The sequence below is a fragment of the Euprymna scolopes genome, chromosome 26, assembly GCF_053919585.1.
Source record: "Euprymna scolopes isolate OS-2025 chromosome 26, ASM5391958v1, whole genome shotgun sequence".
Taxonomy (NCBI): Eukaryota; Metazoa; Mollusca; class Cephalopoda; order Sepiida; family Sepiolidae; genus Euprymna; species Euprymna scolopes.
In genome coordinates, this window is record NC_136507.1 from 61,244,726 (window position 1) to 61,266,456 (window position 21,731).

The 21,731-nt window shown below is 36.8% G+C and overlaps 2 protein-coding genes across 3 annotated transcripts in view; one reads left to right on the top strand and one right to left on the bottom strand.

Moving 5' to 3' along the window:
• LOC145248106 (potassium voltage-gated channel subfamily KQT member 1-like) overlaps window positions 1-21,731 on the top strand; it is a 760,452-nt gene that overhangs the window by 643,461 nt on the left and 95,260 nt on the right. For both annotated transcript variants that reach the window (XM_080109897.1, XM_080109898.1), the window contains exon 8: window positions 19,971-20,066. In XM_080109897.1, the coding sequence (XP_079966023.1) occupies window positions 19,971-20,066 (96 nt within the window). The remainder of the gene's footprint in view (window positions 1-19,970; window positions 20,067-21,731) is intronic.
• Window positions 1,051-4,962, bottom strand: LOC145248105 (uncharacterized). The gene is made up of 3 exons (XM_080109896.1): window positions 4,387-4,962; window positions 1,556-3,101; window positions 1,051-1,428 (listed from the first exon to the last, which is right to left on the bottom strand). Exons 2-3 carry the CDS (start codon window positions 2,847-2,849, stop codon window positions 1,097-1,099), a joined length of 1,626 nt encoding a protein of 541 aa, XP_079966022.1. The 5' UTR covers window positions 2,850-3,101; window positions 4,387-4,962; the 3' UTR covers window positions 1,051-1,096.

The following is a 21,731-nucleotide window of genomic DNA, read 5'->3' on the forward strand; positions in this document are numbered from 1 at the left end:
AGATTGATCGAAACGTTGCGCAGATAATACTCAATATGAAAATGAATCGGAAAAGTCTGAGTCACACGATGATGTTCACTCTACACAGGTCTGAACACTTCTTTCTAAGAACTGCCCGCCTATGGAACACTGTTCTGCTGGTTTGCTTCTTGACCGACTACAATATCGTTGCCTTCAAGTCCAATGTAAACAAGTTCGGAAAAGTCTGACAATGTTCACTCTATACAGAACGCTTCTTCCCAGTCCCCCTCCCCTAGCAACCTGCTTTTATATTACCTGGGCGAACCTCAAAATCACATGTGAGACGCAATTTTTCGAGAACTGTTTGAGATCGTGGACATTAAAAGACCACTGTCCCCATTAGGCTATGGGCCCAAAGGTCAAAATCCCTCTAGATTTTTGATTCTGTGACCTCGGTTGGGGGTGGAAGAAAAAATGGTGTCAAATGAATGCCAATAGACTCCTGAACATCATATTTTTTTTCACAAGCACAAATGTTGCGCATTAATGAAAACAGCGGCCATATTTAAAGATGGCCGACAATCATCAAATAGAACATTATGACTTGCTTAAACCTTAGTAGCACACAAACCGATAACAATACAGACATCTAGTTTAGCACATTTTATTCCCAATTTATTTCTTCATCATTTAATACATAAATATTGGACTTAATATATTTACTATGCTTCAAAATAGGGAATATTTTTCTAAAAAAGCTTTTTTCAAATATCTTATTTGAAACAATTTCAATCTTTTCTGTGGATAACTAAAGAAATAGATTTACATTTTGATATTTCTCATGTAGAGACACCTATAGTCTACCAATATTATTAGTCATACAAATCTATTGCTATATTTTGTATGTAACAAGGTCGTTTAAACCTGAGGTAGAGCTGCGATTTTGTGTCATTTTTTATACACATCAACTTGGTAAAATATACAATGTTTGTCAATTTTCATTAAAAAGTATTTTTTTGAATCTATGAATAATAACACAGATTTAAAGGACAAAAAGGCATTTTTAATGAAAGTTAAACAAACAACATGTTAGTAAATAAGATCATATATGCTTTTATTTAAAACTGATCACTGCTTATGCCACTTCATCATCATCGTCGTCGTCATCACCATCATCAGTGTCATCATCATCATGTCCAATGTTTTTACTAATTTTATAACAAGAATCTCTTGCACACTTGCACATATCTGTGCATGGGACCCTGTTTTGGAGACATGTACAAATGTTAACGTCTTTACAATGACTTTTTTTACATTTGGCAGAGCAGTTAATTAAATCCATTAAACTGTCTGGAGCAGGAAGAAGATTCATCCAATGGATTACTAAATCTCCATTTTCTATCTTCCATCCATGACAATCAGGGGATGGTATATCAGGATTTGCATGGAGGCTCCTTTTATAGACACCTGAAAAAAGAAAGAAATTAACATTAATATTGAATAATTTTCATCCTTTCTAATAAGCAAATAACAATGAAACTCCATATATTTAATTTTTACATATAATTGGAAATTAAATATTTATAAAACGTACCTGCTTGATAGTTAGCTCGCTTGATGTGTTCACTCAGGGCATCTTGATTTGGAGGCATTGTGATTTCCAATTTTCTTTGGAATCTAAACATGTTGTATCTGGCTTCATTAACACTTGTGACATTTTGTTGGCCATACAACCTGCAAACAAACATTTCCAATGATTTTGCTGTGTCTGGTTTCACATAAAATTCATTACCAAGATCACTGAATGCGTAACAAAACTCATTCTCTCTCAGTAATAAACTAAGTGCTTTCTTTTTGCCCTTTCCGTAAAATGAACTGACACTATCACATCCTGTAAAACAATGTAGACCAATCAAGGCTTGACTGACAGACTCTCCAATGTTGTCTTTTATCATCTTGATGTCTATTGTTCGCAAATTTGTTCCTCTTCCTGTGTGGAAGTATAAATGTGCGGGAATAAGATTTTGTAAAGAAACTCCAATTACAAACACATCGGTATCAGGACTCATAATGATTACATCCGTACTAGTGTTGGCTGCAAAAGAAGCATGCAAATAAATCCGTGTATCAGCTTCTTCTTGTGAGCTACAAAGTTTTGTCTCTTCTAACCGGATGACAATATCACTTGCCTCTTTTCCAGGTGAGAAGGAATGACATTTCTTGTTATGCGCCAAGAATACCTTCACTCCTCTAAGCTCTGATGTTGAAACATTAGACCATGTTTCATCCAAGAATTCTATTAAGGACTTTTTATTCTCTCCATTTGAAAGAAATTTCTTCCATTGCTGAGGAAGGAGCTGACCATGGATTCTTATCTGAGAGCTAGTAGCAGCTCTTTTATCCCTCTCGATATTTTTTATAGAGATCTGCTGGTATGTATCAGTAACAAAATGAATTTCTTTAGAATGATTCGATTTTGCCCTGTTCACTAAACTTTTCAAAATAACAAGAGCAAGATTAAGAAATGTTTTCTCTCCTTGTAATTTGTTCAAATTTAATTGGTGTATCAGCGACATACCATCCACTATATATATGCCACCTACTATAGGGTTCTCAACAATAGGATTGTTAGCATGGCTTTCTAAAGCATGAAGTAAGTTTGCTTTATTAGTTTTAACCAACGATCCATGTGAATTTGCAAGGGACAATGGTAATGGACCTAAGGAATATGACAGTAATTCTTGAAGATTAATGTTCCGGATTCTACCAATCACAACCAATCTTGCTAGGAGATTTCTATCTGCTTCCAAAGTGATATCCTTTCCGTGGACATGATGATTTGATTTTTTAGACATACTGGAGAATGTTTTTAAATTCATTCTTTTCATCGGGGCAAAAAAATCAACTTCTCCCGTTTGTAGACGCTGCCCACAGAAATTTTCAAATTCTGATTCGCCCCTTGCCTTTGCACACTATAGTTTTTACTTTTTGGCATAGTATGCAAACATCTGGTAAAATATGCTCTGATCTAGCTGGCAAAGATGGTCGATCAAAATTGGAACGAAGAACCCGTCTTTTTTTAGCTGGTGGATCATCATTTTCGGCAGTAGTCGCATCAATGTTTTCTTGAGATGGGGACCCTGTAAAAATAAATATATTTAGGAGTTTAATATGCATTTGAAATAACAAAGTATATGGAAAAGTTCAAATTAAAAATATCCAATCATTATTTCATAAATCCAAAACATTTCATTAAAAATTTAAGATTTTTTTTGTATAGTGCTGATAAAACTTCTGTGAAAAAATTGTATGTTATTAATTTACATTCTACAATTAAATCGTCTGGTGACTCCTTATTAATCGGACCAAGGGATGTTTACAAAATCATGCAATATATTTATCATTGGAATTGGTAGGTAAATTCAATATGCAATGCACTTTATTTTACTAGTGAGTTACCACTTATCAAGGCTAAAAGCCACACGAGGATAAAGGTTAATGGAATAGATTGTCAAGTGACTGATTGTGGAAGTGCTAGAATCAAGAAATGGTACCATAGACAGTTGTATCTATATTTAGAATCATAAAAGAAATGAAACATTTCCAGATTAAAACCAATAGCTAAAATTATTGAAATTATGAAAACTGTTAAATAGTAACAGCATTTGGCTAAGAGCAAAGTGTACCCTTTATTCTGATAATACAGGTTATCTTTTGTTTCAGATTTGTGAAGGAGAAATCTTTCTAAACTGAGGCAATTGTAATTTTTGTTCCAATCAGAATACATTTTTGGTGAACTAAATTTTACCCACAATAAAACCCTGTTTTGTATCTATGTTCTCGTGGGGGAGGCAAGTAAATAGAAATAAACTCTAGTTTTTATTTTTGTTTTCTTTACAAGTGAAATTTTCTAAAACAGATGCCAACTTTTATGTACATATTCAATTGTTTGAAAAGATATTAATGTAGATTAACACCCTCATTTAAATCGCTCCCTCCCCCGAGAAGAAAAAAGATTGTACAACTTAGAAGTTTACAAAAAAAAAAAAAAAAAAAAAAAAATTAAAAATCAATTAAATTGAATAAATATATTTTAGAATTTAGAGGTGTTGACCTTTTTTCTAGTGAAGATAAATTCTGTGCGTTTTTTTATTGGGAGAGGAGGGGGTAAATTACAATCTTGGCACTCAGACTTAGGGTTAATGGTAAAAAAAAATTAACAATAGTCTCCAGGAAATGGAGGATGATTTTCCATTAAATTTATATACGAAATGTTACTCTAAATCCATTTTTTCCTACCATAAAATTTTTCATGCTGTTCAGTTCACACGTACTTGCCTAAGTGAATAGAGGGAGTATAAGAAAAATTGTCTCTTTCCAAATACGTATCAATAAAAATAAAAATTATTAAAAGCTTAAACTTACCTTCGAAAACGTTATCAGTATTCTTTTCTAGTTTTTTCTGAATTCTTTCAATTTTCTGATAATCCGTGAAACGTGCATAACAAGTTTGGTGAAACCCAACACGAGGTGGTATTTCAGTTGAATCACAGCTTAAGTCAAAGTTTTTCGCAATTTCTGCTTGTGGTCCATGTAAACCTTTCCATTTTTTAACATATTCTAAAAAGCGCGTCCATGTCTTCACTGAAAAAGATCTAACATTCAATGTTTTAGTTGGAAATATGCACATAACGCACTCTTTTTTGTCTTTGTTTACAAACATTTCTTCTTCACTGGAGGCAGCCATATTGAATTTTTAACTCGCACTACGATGATTGTGATTGGTAGATTGTAAGGAGTAAATAAAAGAAGTATTCTGAATGGCTACTTTTTTGTACGAAGGCAACTTAACAGTTAGCATTTTTTTGTGCATTAAAATTAAAATTATTTATTAATGCACCATAATCTTGCTTGTGAAATTTTTTTCCATGTTTCTTATGATTTTATACATATTATATCCAAAAATCATGCCCACCCCTTTTACATCTCATTAAAATTAAGAATTTTCACTCTGGGCCGACGGCCTACATCTTGAATCTTTTCATTTTTTCCTTCTCAGCCCGCACGACAGACAGACACGAGCAGAGAACAATAGTCCGATTAATCCAAATAATAAAACAATCATACCGCATCTCAAAAATTCAGAATTAAATATTTTAGTTTTGCTCGTAGTTTAAAATCAATAAATATTTATTTTATCATCACTAGCAGCAATGATAAATGAAGCTTTGAACCAATACACTGTTTCCAAAAAGTAACTCAAGTGTTAAAAATCTTTGTCATTTTACCATTAATCATTATTTTTTTTCTCTACTTCAGATATTTTACAGATAATAATTTGAGAATAAATTATAAATAAGTATAGCATTGAACAATGTATGCAAGTTGTGCACTTGTTTTACCAAAATCAGGGGCCATTTGTTTTGACTCAAAGAGCTTATCGACGACGTTTTCATGTAAGAGATAACCCAAGTCACAACACAGTCGAAACATTATGTTAACAAACCCCAAATCTTGCAAGAATTGGAGGAAAACATCAGAAACGAAATAAGGGAGTTAAATCGTCATCCAGAGATTCTGCAATCTGTCATGAATAATGTTTTTGCAAAGCACAAATATGCAAAGCTGAAAATGGGCAACATTTGAAAGACTATTTTTCATCAATAAAAATTGTTTGAATTTTGCATTTTTTTTTTTTTATTTTCTAATGTCTTAGTCAGATTGTGCTAAAATTACAGAAAGATATTATCAAAAATATAGAATCTATTTAAATTCAAACCCTCCAGTGACTTTTTGGACATTATACAAATCTTGAGCATAATTTTCACAATCTTTTGGTTGATGTAACCTCCGACCTTCTTCAGGTGTATCTTTTTGAACTCGGGAATTTGGCCAGAATTTCAAGCGGAACTCTTTATTTAGTTTACGGGGGTAGCATGCTCTTGTTCCGTCAGCCATGAAGTAAGTAATTCACAATTGTATTTTTCGGTCGCTCACACTGGTGATTGAATCTTCAAACTTCAGAAGAATATCACTTTTTACAATTGATTTTTTGCAAGTACTCTAACAACTGTACGACTGGTCCTCGCAGATAATCCTGGTACGAATATTAGGAGCCTTAAACCTACTTTTATTTTTATTTGTAAATATCACTATTTATTACTATATATCAACGTATATCTATCTATATAATAATGTTTATACTTACTAATGTGTATATATTATCTATTATTTATAATTAAAGGTTCCCATATCGTATTGAATTCTAGGTCTACTTAGTAATTGGTTGTCTCCCAGCATCTGTGCTGCTTCTTACTCTCTACCGTTCTTCTCTGTCTATGATTTTTACACGATGGTAGATGGTTTCCCTTTTCCTTCCAGATATGATCAGCTATACCTGATTTTTCAATCTCTCCACATACTATAGCTTTTCGATGTTCTCCTAACCGTACTTTTAATGAGTGACACGTCTTACCTTTATATAGTTTTCCACATTTACATGGGAGTTCATATACATAGTTCTTAGTCATGAGTTTTTCTATAGGGGGCCTGATTCTCACAAGCTGTTCCCGGAGAGTTGAATCACTCCAGAATATTGTCCTGATGTCATATGGATTACATATTCATTGAAGTTTTTCAGACAAGCCCATCATATATGGTATACAAACTGTGGTGAGTTTCTGAATAGTGTCGTTTTATGTCTGGTCAAGATTTCTTGGAGCTGATGTCATGCTCTCTGGATTGTTGTTTCGGTGGAGGGTTTCTCTTACACTGCTCATCTCCTCTTGATATGCAGTGCTGTTACTACATATTGCTTTTGCTTGGCGTTGTAAGCAACAGAAAATTGCTTCCTTTACATTATATGGATGATGGAAGTTGAAGTTTAGGTACTGTCCAGTGAAAGTTGGCTTTTGGTATGCAGATGACATAAACCTCTGACCAGTGCATTTAGGAACGATTATTTGTTGTTATTTTCTTTTTCCATCGTGAACTGTATAGTTGCCCAATCGAGTTCACATGGTCTAGTAATGTTTGAACGTCTTCCTGAATGTGTCATCTAGATATCGTAACCACATTGTTGGCTTTAGTGGCGTTGATCCTAATGCCATTTCCTCAAAGTATTCCATGTATGCATTGGCCAGTACTGGGGACAATGGTGATCCCATCGCTAGACCTTCTTCCTCTCGATAAATATCAGATCCCATCACAAAGTATGTAGTTTCTACACAGAAGGTCAACATCTCCATTATATTGTCAATTAGGATGCAAGTGCGTTCTTTCAGTGAGACATCAGAAGTTCATTTATCCCGTACTGCTGTCAGAGTCTCATCAGTGGGTACTTTTGTGAACAGGCTCACTACATCTAGACTCACCATTTGGTTGGATTGAATGGGAGCATTGTTTATTATTTCCACAAAGTAAGCGGTGTTCTTGACGTCTGAGGGAGATTTGCCGATGATTGAGATGATTATATCTACCAGGAATCGGCTCAACAGATGACATGCTGCACCACGAGCACTGACAATGGCCTTAATGGATCTTAGGGAGGCCATATAGGTATGGTAGCTTGGTGTAATGCTGTACTGTCTGTCTGTATTTTGCACATGGTATAAGGTCCTTGTTCTTACTGAGGACCTGTGACAGCTTCCTTTCCATTTTCAAGGTTGGATTCTTTTTCACCTTACAACAATAGCCACCAGATTCTATTAAATCCGTCCATTTCTTTGAATATTCTGCTCTATCCATTAACACTGTAGCATTGCCTTTGTCTGCTGGTAGTATTATGAGATCACTGTCATTGTGCAGGGACTTGATGGCCAATACTTCTTTCATTGAGAGTTTTGGTTTTGGAGGCTTTGAATTCTCGAGTGCTTGTCTCACTTTTCACCTTAGTTCATCTACTTGTGTTTTGGGTTTATTCAAGGCTGCCTCCTCTATTGAAGTTATCATATCTAAGTATAGAATTCGCTTGATAGTTGTGGCGAAATTGAGACCTTTGTTTAGCATTGATACTACTTGCTCATGTTGCAAAGGGCGACATCGAGCTCAACAAAGCCTACAGGACGATTCATCGAGAGACAATAGTGAAGGGATAGCCTGACAAGCAGATGGATTTATACATCAAAAGGTGCAGCTATTACCATCCCACAGGAGTTTTGCCACTGTCACAGGCCTCAGACAAAAACAATATCAGCATCCTTCTGTCTGCGTTGGTAAAATGAATCAGTCAAAGACAACAATGAAAATCTTCCGGCATCAAAAGAAGACTTCCCAGCAGGCTTTGAACTCACTCAGAAAGAGTAGGTAACCCTCAATCGGGCCCTAGCAAAGATTGCTGAAACATAAAACCTGCACGAGTGAGGTTATGTACAGGGCACTTGCTGTCCCTATGTGAAAAGAATTGATCACATCCTCACAGACTATTCCCTAAGCTCTTACGTGGACCTGGGAATTGAATCACATTCTGCCCGATGATGAAACTCAAATGAAACGCTATGATGATGATCAGCAAATAATTCTATTTCTGAATTTATATCATTAGGCAAATGATTATTAGAATAAAATGTGGACAACTAATAAGCCGAACCTAAATTTTTATAACTCTTATGAATTTGTACTGTTTTCAACATTTTGTTTCACATTAATGTTTTGAAAAGGCTAATAAAAAAAAATGTTTTGAAAAGGCTAATAAAAAAGGAAATGTCAGCCTTAGAAATCTCACAAAAATGAAAATGAGTCAACATTACCAAAACAAAAATCATGGAGTTGAAAGTACAGGGTGGAACAAATAAAAGTGTTGCAGTAAAGAAAACAGATTTATTTTAAAACTTTCATTGAAAAAATCAATTCAGGTGACTTGATTATGTAGTAGATCTGACATCTATTCAATTTAGCCGCCTTTAGTCTCAATCACCTCCTCAATATGCATCCGGAATTGGGAGCAAGTCTTTTTCACAACCACCGGTGGGAGTTTGGCGAATACTCGGCAAATACACAGCAAATGGCGGCGATTAAGCTGGCTTTGGTGCCGTGGGACGTCATGTTGGTGATATTCTCAACATATGATCTAACGAAGTAGTCCAGTGATTCAGGTTGGGGGAGGAGATGGGATAGTGAGAAGGGTACAAAGTTGTAGCACTCCTTCAGAAGCCAAGCCTGGGTCTCTTTGGATATGGGCCACACCCAGGGTCTGCCAGCTGCTATCTGATTGGACCAGGGGGATCACCACATACTTGAGCATATCCAGGTACACTTTGGTGTTGACTTTCAAGCAGACTTCGCAGATGTGAAGTGGTATGATTTGGCCCTCACTTAAAACCACACCGAAGACCATAACCATGGCAGGAAACATTTGTTGAGCTATACCCTCAAGCGTTGAACTGTTCGGATTTGCATTTTGGGGGTGCTGGCAATGGTCCTGTTGTCATAACTTGGATTAGTAGAGAGCATGAGTTGTACAGCAGCACATTTCCAATCTCGCTTGTTGAACATTGTGTCACTTGCAGGCATGATAGAAGGCTTCTGTCGCTCTTGGGATTTGTACACATCTGGCCAACTAGTAGATGGTCTGCAAGAAATAAAGAATGTCTTTTCTAAGACAATAATATCGTTCCACCCTGTATTATCATTACGTTTTAATTTCCACAAAAACATGATGCATATAGTTGCTATGTGGGGTTGGTTATTATCACTGGCAAGACAGTTCGGTTTAGAAAATCTGAACTAAGGATTTCTGGACCAGTAGTTGAAAATTCTTCCTAAGGCGGGCAATTTATCAAATTTAATAATTTGAGAAATAAACAAATTCTGAAAAGGAGAATGTATCGCATATAATAATATAAGGAATACAGTTGCCTTGAGAAGGAAAATTTATCACATGTAGTAGTTTGAGAAATAAAGTTGTTCCAAAAAGGACAAGTACTCACATGTAATAATTTGAGAATATAATTGTCCTGAAAAGGACACAACAAGATATGTAATATAACCTTAACCTGAAGATACACCTGAAGAAGGGTGGAGATTACATCGACCGAAATATTGTGAAAATAACAGTCAAGATAAGAACAGTAGTCTGAAGAATCCAAATAATACGAATAAGCCATACTCATCTCAAAAATTCAGAAACGGTATTCCTCGAGAAATCTTTTAAGTGGAATAAAAATTCTCTGATTTAGTTTTTTCATTAAAAATTTCAGCTGTGATATAACAAGGCCGATAGCCATTAGTCGCGTGCCCACGTGTAATGAATGAATGCATGAATGCATGAATGTAGGATTAAAATGAAATTCTTAAAGATAAACAAAAATGACCGTAAAATGGGCTGAAATGAATTAAATAAATAAAAAATAAATGACTTAGGATGAAGTGAATGACCTTAAGAATGACTTGAATGCTTAAAAAAAACTGGAATCCTTCAAATACAACTTGAATGATCTGGAGAATGACTTGAAGAAAAGGATATTTATTTGCTCCCCCACCGAGCACATAAGGCACAAGTCCGATTTTTAATGTGAAGAGTGAAGGGGAAATGGGGACCAGCTCCCCTGGGAGTAGGGGTGCTGGATAGTGACAATTGGTATGAAAGGTTGCCCCTATATTGTCCAAGGTCTTATATTGTTTTTTTTTTATTTATTTGCTTCCCCACTGAGCAAATTAGGCACAAGGACGATTTTTAATGTGAGGAGTGAGGGGGAAACGTGGACAAGCTCCCCGGGGAGTAGGGGAGCTAGATAGTGACAATTGGTATAAAGGATTGCCCCTATATTGTCCAAGGTCTTATATGTGGGATTGCCCCAACATGTGGTATTTGCCGGTACAGATACTACACTTGTATCTTGGCCGAAAGACCAAGAAAAAGGTATTTATTTGCTCTCCCGCAGAACACATAAGGCACAAAGCTGATTTTTAATGTGAGGAGTGAAGGGGAAATGGGGACCAGCTCCCCGGGGAGTAGGGAAGCTGGGTAGTGACAATTGGTACGAAGGGTTGCCCCTACATTGACCAAGGTCTTATATTTTATATGGTCTTTGCGTGCAGTATCTGCCGGAACAGATACTATACTTTGATCTTGGCCAAAAGGCCAAGGAAAGGGTATTTTTTTGCTCCCCCACCGAGCAAATTAGGCACAAGGCCGATTTTTAATATGAGGAGTGAAGGGGAAATGGGGACCAGCTCCCCGGGGAGTAGGGGAGCTCGATAGTGACAATTGGGGCAAGCTAACGAAGAACCTTGATTCCAGTAAAGCAACTGGCCTTGACGGCATCCCAATTATAGCGTTAAAAAAGCTTCAACCAGAACTTACTCCCATACTTACGAAACTGTTTAAGCGTTGCCTTAAAGAGAAGTGCTTTCCAACACCCGTGAAAACCTTATCAGTATGCCCTGTATTTAAGAATTCAGATGATAAGTCATCTCCCTCTCAGTACAGACCAATAAGTCTCCAGTGTGTTATGAGTAAGTTTCTGGAATCTATATTAAATAGAGAAATAGTCAACCATCTCAGCAGAAATAACCTTCTTAGTGGCACGCAATATGGTTTCCGATCTGCAAGATCTACAGCAGATGTGCTAATGGTTATATCTCATAGGATTAGTGAATCTCTTGACAAAGGCTTCCTTTCTAGGGCAATTGCTCTTGACATATCAAAGGCCTTCGACAAGTTATGGCATAAAGGCATACTTCACAAGATTTCCAGCTATGGTATAACTGGAAATGTTTTCTCAATCATTAAATCATTTTTCTCTGATAGGCTCATAAGAGTAGTGGTCGATATACAAAAATCAGAGGCCAGCAGTATTAATGCTGGAGTCCCTCAAGGGTCCATCCTGGGCCCAACTCTCTTCCTGATCTACATCAATGATCTCCCTAAACACATACTTAAATCATTTGTTGACATCTATGCTGATGACACGACCATCTATGGCAACACATCAAAGGCTGTAAATGACAAACTTCTCTCTGATTCTCTCTCCTCTGATCTCGAGCGTGTGGTTTAGTGAGGGAAGACATGGCTGGTTACCTTTAATGCATCTATCACCAAGCTCCTATCTTTAGATCATCAACGCTCTGATCCCCATCTGGCATCAATCAATTAAAATGGATGGCTCTCGTCTAGGAGAAGCCCCATGTTTTGACAAGCTTCTGGGCTTGACCTTTACTCCTGATCTGAAATGGAACACGTACATCAAGTCTGTTGCCAAGGTCGCTGGAAAGATGGTGGGATCCTTCTACCGCTCCAGAAGATATCTCACTACTGATGCAATTCTCTATCTATATAAAAGCCAAGTACGTCCAAGGATGGAATACTGCTGCCATATCTGGGCAGGAGCTGCTAAAAACAGCCTATCCTGCCTTGACAGAATACAAAATAGACTTCGTGGCTTAGTGGGGATGCCCTTTTCTCTACCCTGCAACCTCTCTCCCACAGAAGAGACGTTGCGAGCCTATCCTTGTTTTATCGTTATTTCCATGCCAGGTGCTTGTCTGAACTCGAATCTCTGGTCCTCCCTCGCCAATCTTTCACGAAAAACACCCGTCTAGCCGAATCCACTGTGAAAAATTTCCCCCAATCGTTATCTGTGTCTAAATCAAAATGTAGATTCCATAAACAAAGCTTCTTTCTTAGAACTGCACGCCTGTGGAACTCTGTTCGATCTGCCTGTTTCCCACCTGACTACAACCTGGATGTCTTCAAGTCTAACGTAAACAAATTTCTGATGAACCGCCCCCTTAAGTAGACACTTTATTAAATCTTAACACTAACGTCCTGTACATGAAATGACCCCAATCCCTGAGTGGCTTCCGGGCCTTGATAAGTGGTGACCACCTTGTAAAAAAAAAAAAAAATTGGTATGAAGGATTGCCCCTACATTGACCAAGGTCTTATATGTGGGGTTGGTATTTATTTGCTCCCCCACCAAGCAAATTAGGCACAATGCCGATTTTTCATGTAAGGAGTGAAGGGGAAATGGGGACGAACCCCCAGGGAGGAGGAGAGTTGGATAGTGACAATTGCTATGAAGGGTTGGTATTTATTTGCTTCTCCACCGAGCAAATTAGGCACAAGGCCGATTTTTAATGTGTAGAGAAGCTGGATAGTGACAATTGGTATGAAGGGTTGCCCCTACATTGACCAAAGTCTTATTTGTTGGGTTGCCCCCACATATGGTCTTTGCTTGCATTATCTGCCAGAACAGATACTACACTTTCATCTTGGCCAAAAGGCCAAGAAAAGCTGTATTTATTTGCTCCCCCACCGAGCAAATTAGGAACAAGGCCGATTTTTAATGTGAGGAGTGAAGGGGAAATGGGGACCAACTCCCCGGGGATTAGGAGAGCTTGCTACTGACAATTGGTATGAAGGGTTGCTCCTACATTGACCAAGGTCTTATATGTAAGGTCGCCCCCACATATGGTCTTTGCTTGCAGTATCTGCCGGAGCAGATACTACACTTTGAGATATTAAATCTTTTATTCATGTTAAAGATACATTGAAAATCAACAATGAACAAAAAACTTAGGCACATGGCTAACTCAAAAGGGGGGATATGGGGGTTGTTGGTCATCGTTGTCACTCCAGAACTAAACAAAATCAAAAGTTTCTCCCAGCTAGTATCTTCTTTCACCATAATACCGCATTCACCCTTTCATGCTGGGAGACGTTCTACTTAACTCCTAATTTTTAAAAAATTTTTTATTGACGTGTAAAAACAAAAAAGATAACAATAAAAATGGTACAATAATTCATTTGTGTGGAAGGTGGGGGAAAAATTTTTTTAAAAAAAGGGGGGTGATTAGTAGGACCCTCCCCACCCTGTCTAGTTGATAGACTGGCCGTCCCACTAGGTTTGTAAAAGGAACCTCGCTTCTGCGGGCCAGTCTCTAAGTGGGGATGCCCTCTAGATGCGTGTGAATAGAGAAAAGAAAATTTTGTGGGTAAGGGATGGGGGTTAGTTTGTATTTCTTTCTCTCCAAGATGGATGAAATTTAGAGGAAGGGGTGAAAACAAAAATTGCAAGTAGGAAGGGGGTGGGGATCTCGGAGGCTTCCTAATCAGGGAGGAATGAAACACATACTCAGCTAGCTGAGAGGCTACTTGTTTAATTTTACTTTATGGAACTGCGCGTTCCACACCTAGGTGGGGAACACGTATTCAAATTTGGTTTGGCTCCTCTTCATACACACAGACTTGCTACATGTATCCATCTTCTGTCAAATGCCGTGCGATGCAGCCTTCTTCTATCACATCTGATCTTCACCCGTAGTTGGTGTTTAAAGAAAGCGATCAGATCATGATCAGAAAAAGACAACCATTCCCCCCCCCCCGCAGACACGACGTCTAAATCACCATTCTCGCCATGGTCAGGATCGTAGCATAGACCATTTGTCTTTCCCGATCCCACGGCAGCCTCATGTTGTCCACGACATTGGATACAGATACTACACTTTGATCTTGGCCAAAAGGCCAAGCACAAAGGTGTTATGGACAGACCGACAGACCGACCAACGGAGTGACTTATAGAGTCGCTTGCACACGATTAAAAAGCGACATCAGAAGAAATCAAAAATTGAATGAAATGGATCGATTTTGTTTAATCAGACCTGCTTGTGGTTATGGTTTGTCAAGTTTTTGTGAAAACGAGTAACATCATACAATATGCCTGAGTGCAATGATAAAATGTTTATCTCCATTTATTAATAAATAGATTTTGTACTTTTTGCATTATTCAAGCTACTGTTCTCATCTTGATGTTATTTTCACAACGTTTCGGCTGATGCAACCATCCGACCTTCTTCAGGTACATTTTTTTGAGTTTGTACTGAGAATAATTATATGAGAAGAATATCATTATACACTATTTGAAACAATTTACCAATTGTGTTTTTCTTTCTTTCTACTGTGTTTTTTTATGCACTTATGAATGACTGCTTATCAAGGCTCAAAGTTTGTCAGATGGACAGTAAAACACCATCTTCAGAAGATTGGAAATAATGCATGAAACTAGACAGAATTTCATTATTTAAGAGGACGGCTGAACAAGAATTTGTTTGCATTTGACTTGAAAGCAACCATACTGTAGACAGCTGAGAAGCACATGCGTGGTACTGTGTTTCACTGACGGATAGTTCTGTGAAAGAAACTTTGCTCATGGAAGTTATGTTTTGTTTAATGTAAACAGAGGAAGAAAAGAACATTATTTATAAATAAAAGTTGTAGCTAGACGAGTTCTTGTTGTGAATGTTTTACAGAGTGGAACCATAGATTGGAGCTTTGTCGAGTAACCACCATGAAAATAACGATAGAGTAGAGAAAGACTAGCAGCCTCTCTTCTGTAAGAAAGAGGCCATAGGATATTTATTTGCTCCCCCACCAAACAAATTAGACACAAGGCTGATTTTTGATGTGAGGAGTGAAGGGGAAATAGAGACCAACTCCCCGGGGAGTAGGGGAGCTGGATAGTGACAATCGGTATGAAGGATATCCCCCAATATTTTTCAAAATCGATATTCAGTACTCTATCAAGACAGGAAAAGGTACTCCATCTTAGGACGTATTTGATTCTTATACTGACAGAGGATTGCATCAGGAGTAATATATTTTCTGGAGTGATAGAGTGATTCAACCATTTGTGTGTGTATGTGTGAGTTTTAAAAGCTTAACTGTTTAGTCATTCTAAATTTAATTACAATCAGGTTGAGATAAAAATAAATATGATGTATTGTTGTCAGCCACGGTCATCAAATGATTAGCACACACGACCTCAGGCGCAGCTTCTTGGCAATAAAATTCTAGCTTCTTTCAACAAACACTCTGTCAAGGATATTAAATTGGCTCATGTCGTCAAAAAAAGTCTCTGCTGGAATGACTGGTTTGGTAATAAATTGTTTGTGCTATAATTACCAGTTTAGTTCGTGTGATTTGAACCGTGTACACTCAATCACGATTGTTTTATCTTTGTACCAGGATTGGAGATCGATTGATTTGATTGATTTGGATGTTTGATGTCATATGCATTCTCAGATCGAGTGTTATATACTTCTGAACCTCTCCATTTTCTTTTACTAATAAGTAACCGCTTATTCAGGCCTCCAAAGCCACTCGAGGATATGATTTAATGAGGAGGATGGATTTTATCAGTTGAATGATGAAGAATATTATGAGATGGTTGAAAATGATGAACGGAATGAACAAAGTTTTATGACAGTATGATTTATGACAAGAATTTGTTGATGTTAGATTTGAATACGAACACATTGTGGTCTACAGTGAAGCAATCCTTTTATAATGTGTTTCAGGGACGAGAAGCAGATGGAGATAAACAAATATTTGTTTACAGTTGTAATGGTGCACTTGAAACTGACTGTTTTATTTTATTTTCACCTTATTAGTTACATAATATCGCTTCTAGTAGCTGTAGCTAAGCTACATGGCCGATTATACTCGAAGGTGATTCTAAAGCTTCCTTTTCATTAGCTGTTATACTGAGGTTTAAGTTAGGGTGGCACTCCGTTCTTAGGATTACTGCACTTGCTCTTGATCCTCCCTTCTTTATGCCGAGTGTTTAGAAAAGGAACATCAAGTATCATTATTTAAGTCTTGGATATGAATTGACTGAAAATTGAACCACAATCTCCCGGTCCATTACAAAACACTCTTACCATTATACCAAATGAACCAGTCCATATTAAAAACACTAGTCTTGATCTGACTCAAATTTCAGCCACGTTTTTAAAAATTACTTAGATGTAATGTTTCTGAAGTTTTGGAGATGAAGATTGATTATTCATATTATTTGGCATAATGGATAAAGCACTTGGTGGAATTCAGTTGTAAGTTACACCCTCTCGGGGGTTGAAGGTTCAATCCTTAGTGCGGGGTGACACTCAAAAGTACACTTGCGAACTACTTAGGACTACTACCCAGTCGTGGCTGATGGAAAAAGAGCATACTACCCCCGTGGATTAAATAAAAAGGTTATATTCGTGCAGATTTCCAAGTTTAACAGAAATATTACCGAGTTTGACAATAAGATTACTGAGTTCGGCAGAAAGATTCTCGCGTTCGACAACAAAACAAACACCTGTAGAAGGTCGAAGGTTACATCGACTAATATGTTGTGAAAATAACATTGAAGATGAGAACAGTAATCCAAATAATATCGATTATCAACCATTTTCCTGTTATTTAATAACAAAACAACAAAAATTATAAATGATTAATTGAACACACATTGCTATTTCACTCATAATGAAGACAGGATAGGACCATTCCTTTATGGTGTGCATTCGGGATTGAATAAAGGGTTACGTTCAAAATTCTATGCAGATTCCTGAGTTCAATTCCTGTGTTCAACAAGATACGCATGAAGAAGGTTACGTGAAAAGCGCTTGAGATGAGACCAGTAGTCTGAAGAATCCAAATAATGCGCACACTAATAATGTTAAATTTTAAAACTTGTATTCCTTATAAAATGTTTAACTTATTGAATAAATGTTAAAAGCAGAAAATTTGCATTAAAACTGAACAATCCTCTAATCTGAGCTGATTAAACAATAGTGTACTTCTGCAATTTAAAGACCCGTTTTTCCATGATGATGCATCGGCATATAGTAACAGGTCACATGAACTGCCGGAATATGCCGAGTTCTGATCAAATTTTTAAATGCAAGAAAAAAAGAAAAACAGCTATCGTATAGTAATTACAATGAAGAAAAATTGGAAATACAATAAATATAAATAAAATAATATAATATATAATTAATAAATAATATAATATAATAAAACTATAACATCAACTTACCATAAGTTCCATGAATAAATATAATTCTTTTTAAATAATGTGTAGCAAGAAATTGTAAGAAAATGTTGTACTTCTTCCTGTTCAAGACGGATGTATCAATTTCACCCATGTGCTCTGGCTCGCCGTTCTGCCGGGGATTCCTAAGGAAATATTCCTGGCAATGTCCTCTGGTCTAATGATTTTTCATTAGCTGTTTTGCCATATTTCTGGCAGTGTGTGTAAGCTGCTCAGATATGCTGAGTCAACATTCATGGAAAAATAGGTCATTAAATATAGAACTACCAAAAATAGCTGGTCTGGTTTGGTTTGGTTTGGTTTGGTTTGGTTTGGTTTGGTCTGGTTTGGTTTGGTTTGGTTTGGTTTGGTTTGGTCTGGTTTGGTTTGGTTTGGTTTGGTTACAAAGAGTAATCGCCAAGTTAGAAACTATGTCCGGTAGTGAAGTCCCAATTTGGAAGCTTTCAGGAGTGTGTGTGGAGGGGACCATCTCTTAGTTACCATTTCTCCCATGTCCACACTTCAGTGTCCAACCTCTAAGCACACACACACACACACACACACACAACTACGATGTCAACACTCAATCAGTGTTCATCCGTCGAAACAACAAAGAATCTTTGATCACCCTAGGATGATGATAATGGATGACATGCGCTGGGATTTTGTTTAAAGTGAAGCTAGTTTGAACAAAGCCAGCCTCACTCTCTCGTCCCATCCAGCCTGATCCAATGGCAGGACAGGGTCGAGACAGCTGGGGGACAGGTGAGATGCAAGAGCTGTCGTAAGTGTCGACGTCCTTCTACATACAACACCTGGTATTCCCAAATGCTGAACCCATCTGATACTGGCCAGACTCAATGTTGCTTAACTTTGGTGATCTAATGAGAACCATTGTTTCAACATGATTGTACTACTATATACAGGTGTACAGTATACAGACTTAACATAGTTGTATCCTTCCAAATTATATTAATTCCAACCAATTAAAACTGTTCCTCTTAAAGTCACCTGTGAAGTTGTAGCACAGTTTCTAAAATAAAAAAGAGAGAATTCTGGGGATTATAGCACATAATTTATGTATATATCTAAGGTTTTATTTTCCAATCATATAACATTTTATTTTTCAGTCCTATAAGTCGCATTTTTCTCATCATATAAGCTCCTTCTTATTTTCCAGTCTCATAATGCGCCTTATTTTCCTATCATATAAGCCCCGCTTATTTTCCAGACTCATAATGCCCCTTATTTTCCTATCATATACATCACCTCTTATTTTCTAGTCTCATAATGCCCCTTATTTTTCTATCACATAAGTCATCTCTTATTTTCTAGTCTTATAATGGCCCTTATTTTCCATCATATAAGCCCCTTCTTATTTTCTAGTTTCATAATGCCTCTTATTTTCCATTCATATAAACCCCCTCTTATTTTCCAGTCTCAAAATGCCCTTATTTTCTCATTATATAAGCTCCCTCTTATTTTCCAGTCTCATATTGCCCCATATTTTCTCATTATATAAATCTCCTTTTATTTTTCAGTTCCGTAAGCCCCCTTTATTTTTCAGCAACAGATCGGTCCATTATTTTCCCATTATATATGTTATAAGGGACATAACTACGTATCGAACCGGATATGAAATCGTATATAAAAGAGCTACCATTTTAAGGTAGGGGCGTCTTACCTTGTTTGCAGTTTTGCCCTGCAGCCTTGCATCCTACCAGTCTCTGTCTTACACTCTACAAGTGTACTCCGGTTAACCAAGCTTCCCAGGGACGAGCGTTTAGCTCTCACACGCTAAGTTCCTTTTTCTTTACCTTCATTTACATTTATCTAACTTCAAAAGCAAGTAGCCATTTTGTATTTGTATTATTGCGAAGTATCAATAAACCTTTTTGTTATGCATCCCACTCGGTATATTTTGTCATAATTATATACCGTTGAAACAGGATATAACAATATATATTTTATCATTCAGACACATAGCTTATCTTTATATTTTGTCTCATAACGTCTGCCGAGTGTTCTCCTAAAGTTATAACACAAAATGTTACACTAATGCTTTACAATTACAAAGTACAAAATCTGTTTTTAATATATTATTCATTTTCTATGTTTTCCATGGAAAAAATGCAAGCTAGGAATTTTTGAACATCGCTAATGGTGATCTTAAAGGTCTTATTATCATTTCCATTTCCGTTTTTCTATTTGCAGGGAATTCTGGGATCAGGTTTTGCGCTGAAAGTTCAGCAGAAACAACGCCAAAAACATTTTAATCGGCAGATACCAACTGCCGCTAACCTTATACAGGTAAGAACAGAAAATGTAACTATAACAAGAATTGTTGTCGCTAATGGCCACCATTCTGTCTTGAGTGATAATGGATACCTTCTAAATGGATATCTGATTGATGACGTATTTGTAGTGAAGCAAGGGTTGCACAATCTCTATCGCACTTCTACAGCGTCATCATTGACAAAAAGAAATCCAAGGCGATCGGAAAAAATAGAAGAATAACTTTGTGGAATGGATACAAACAATGAACTGCGCTTTCGGTGATAACAGCTAACCATGCCAGTCGAAATACTGCAGAAATATGCTTTATGTGTCTAGCAGTGTTTTTAGATAGGTTTTGTATCGGAATGCCTCTGATAAGTATCAAAAATCAATAAGATCTAAATAAAGAAGGAATAGTCTGATTTTGAGTATAGTTAACGCCTTATACAACCTAACGTCACAAGTAGATTTGAGAAGTTTTATCCCCACACAAGCAGAAAGCCCCAGCATATAAAATCAACAGTATATTCTTTGATAAGATGGGGGCGTGTTCGAAATGAATGTTTCTGTTTAGAACACAATTGAATCATGATACACAACGTTTGCATTTTAAACTTTAATTCAAGCCATTATATAAAAATAGTTTCTTAAAAATCAACAGTAGGTTCTCTACAGTGCAATGTAGACTAAAATGCATTGCTGACTAAGTCATTGCTTCTGGTACAATGCAGTGGGTTCCTGACTAGAGCAGGCAATTAATCAATTTGATTGAAAAATGAGCAATTTCACTCATTTCGACAACATTAAAAGTATTGGAAGCGTGGAACATTCATTAATGCTAATTCAGTCCCGGTTAATGTCAGTTCTCCCTGCTAGTATATATATATATATATATATATATACATATCTATAAAAGTGAGAATGTGTGTGTGTGAGGACAGTTTTTTTTTTTAAATTTGGTACTTGGGAGGTCATCGGATTTTTATCTGTTTGTCAACTTTTTCATGACTACAGATGTGCACTCGGGAAACATGAAAGATTTCTCATGTTAAGAATAAGTAGGTTTGAAAACACATTTTAAAGCTCGTGGCAAGCTGGTTTGATGGTTATCGTACTTGACTCACTGTCTTTAGGTATCCGTTTTGATCTCAGCTCGAGTACTTTTTTTTTTTACTTACAAGAAGTGAACCGTTAAGAAAAAATATAATACTTGCATGCACATATCTCAGTTTCTTTCCGTTTTTTACTTCATTTTTTTTTAAAGAATTTAACGTTACGTTTAATACCGACGGTTTATAATAAATGTACCCAACTTTACAAAAAATAAATAAATAAATAAAGCTATAAATACACCAAGCTTCAAAGAAAAAGAAAACGATAACAACAAAAATTGCTCCTGATAGTTTTTGTTTTACAGCATATCAATCCTTTTCAGGTTATTTAATGCCGAATCCAAAGATTTTGAAGAACATTCTTTTAATAGAATATATTTGTTGTTTTCAAGTCGGTTTCTATTTAACCCATAGTTGGGACCCTAACAGTTACTACCACTCCGGGTCAGAGTGGGCCTGGGAGCAATGGTAATTAAAGGGTGGCTCCACACTCCCCAAAGCCTGCAAGCTGGGGTCTCACCGCTGGATATAGTTTAAGGTCATATCCAGGACCAGCACTGATAGAAAGCACTTGAGTAGAACTTTT

Coding starts and splice junctions, on each gene's coding strand:
- LOC145248105 (XM_080109896.1), bottom strand. CDS start 2,849: ATGAAAAGAATGAATTTAAAAACATTCTCCAGTATGTCTAAAAAATCA. Junction 1,429..1,555: donor GCGAGCTAACTATCAAGCAG/GTACGTTTTATA, acceptor TTCTTTTTTCAG/GTGTCTATAAAAGGAGCCTC.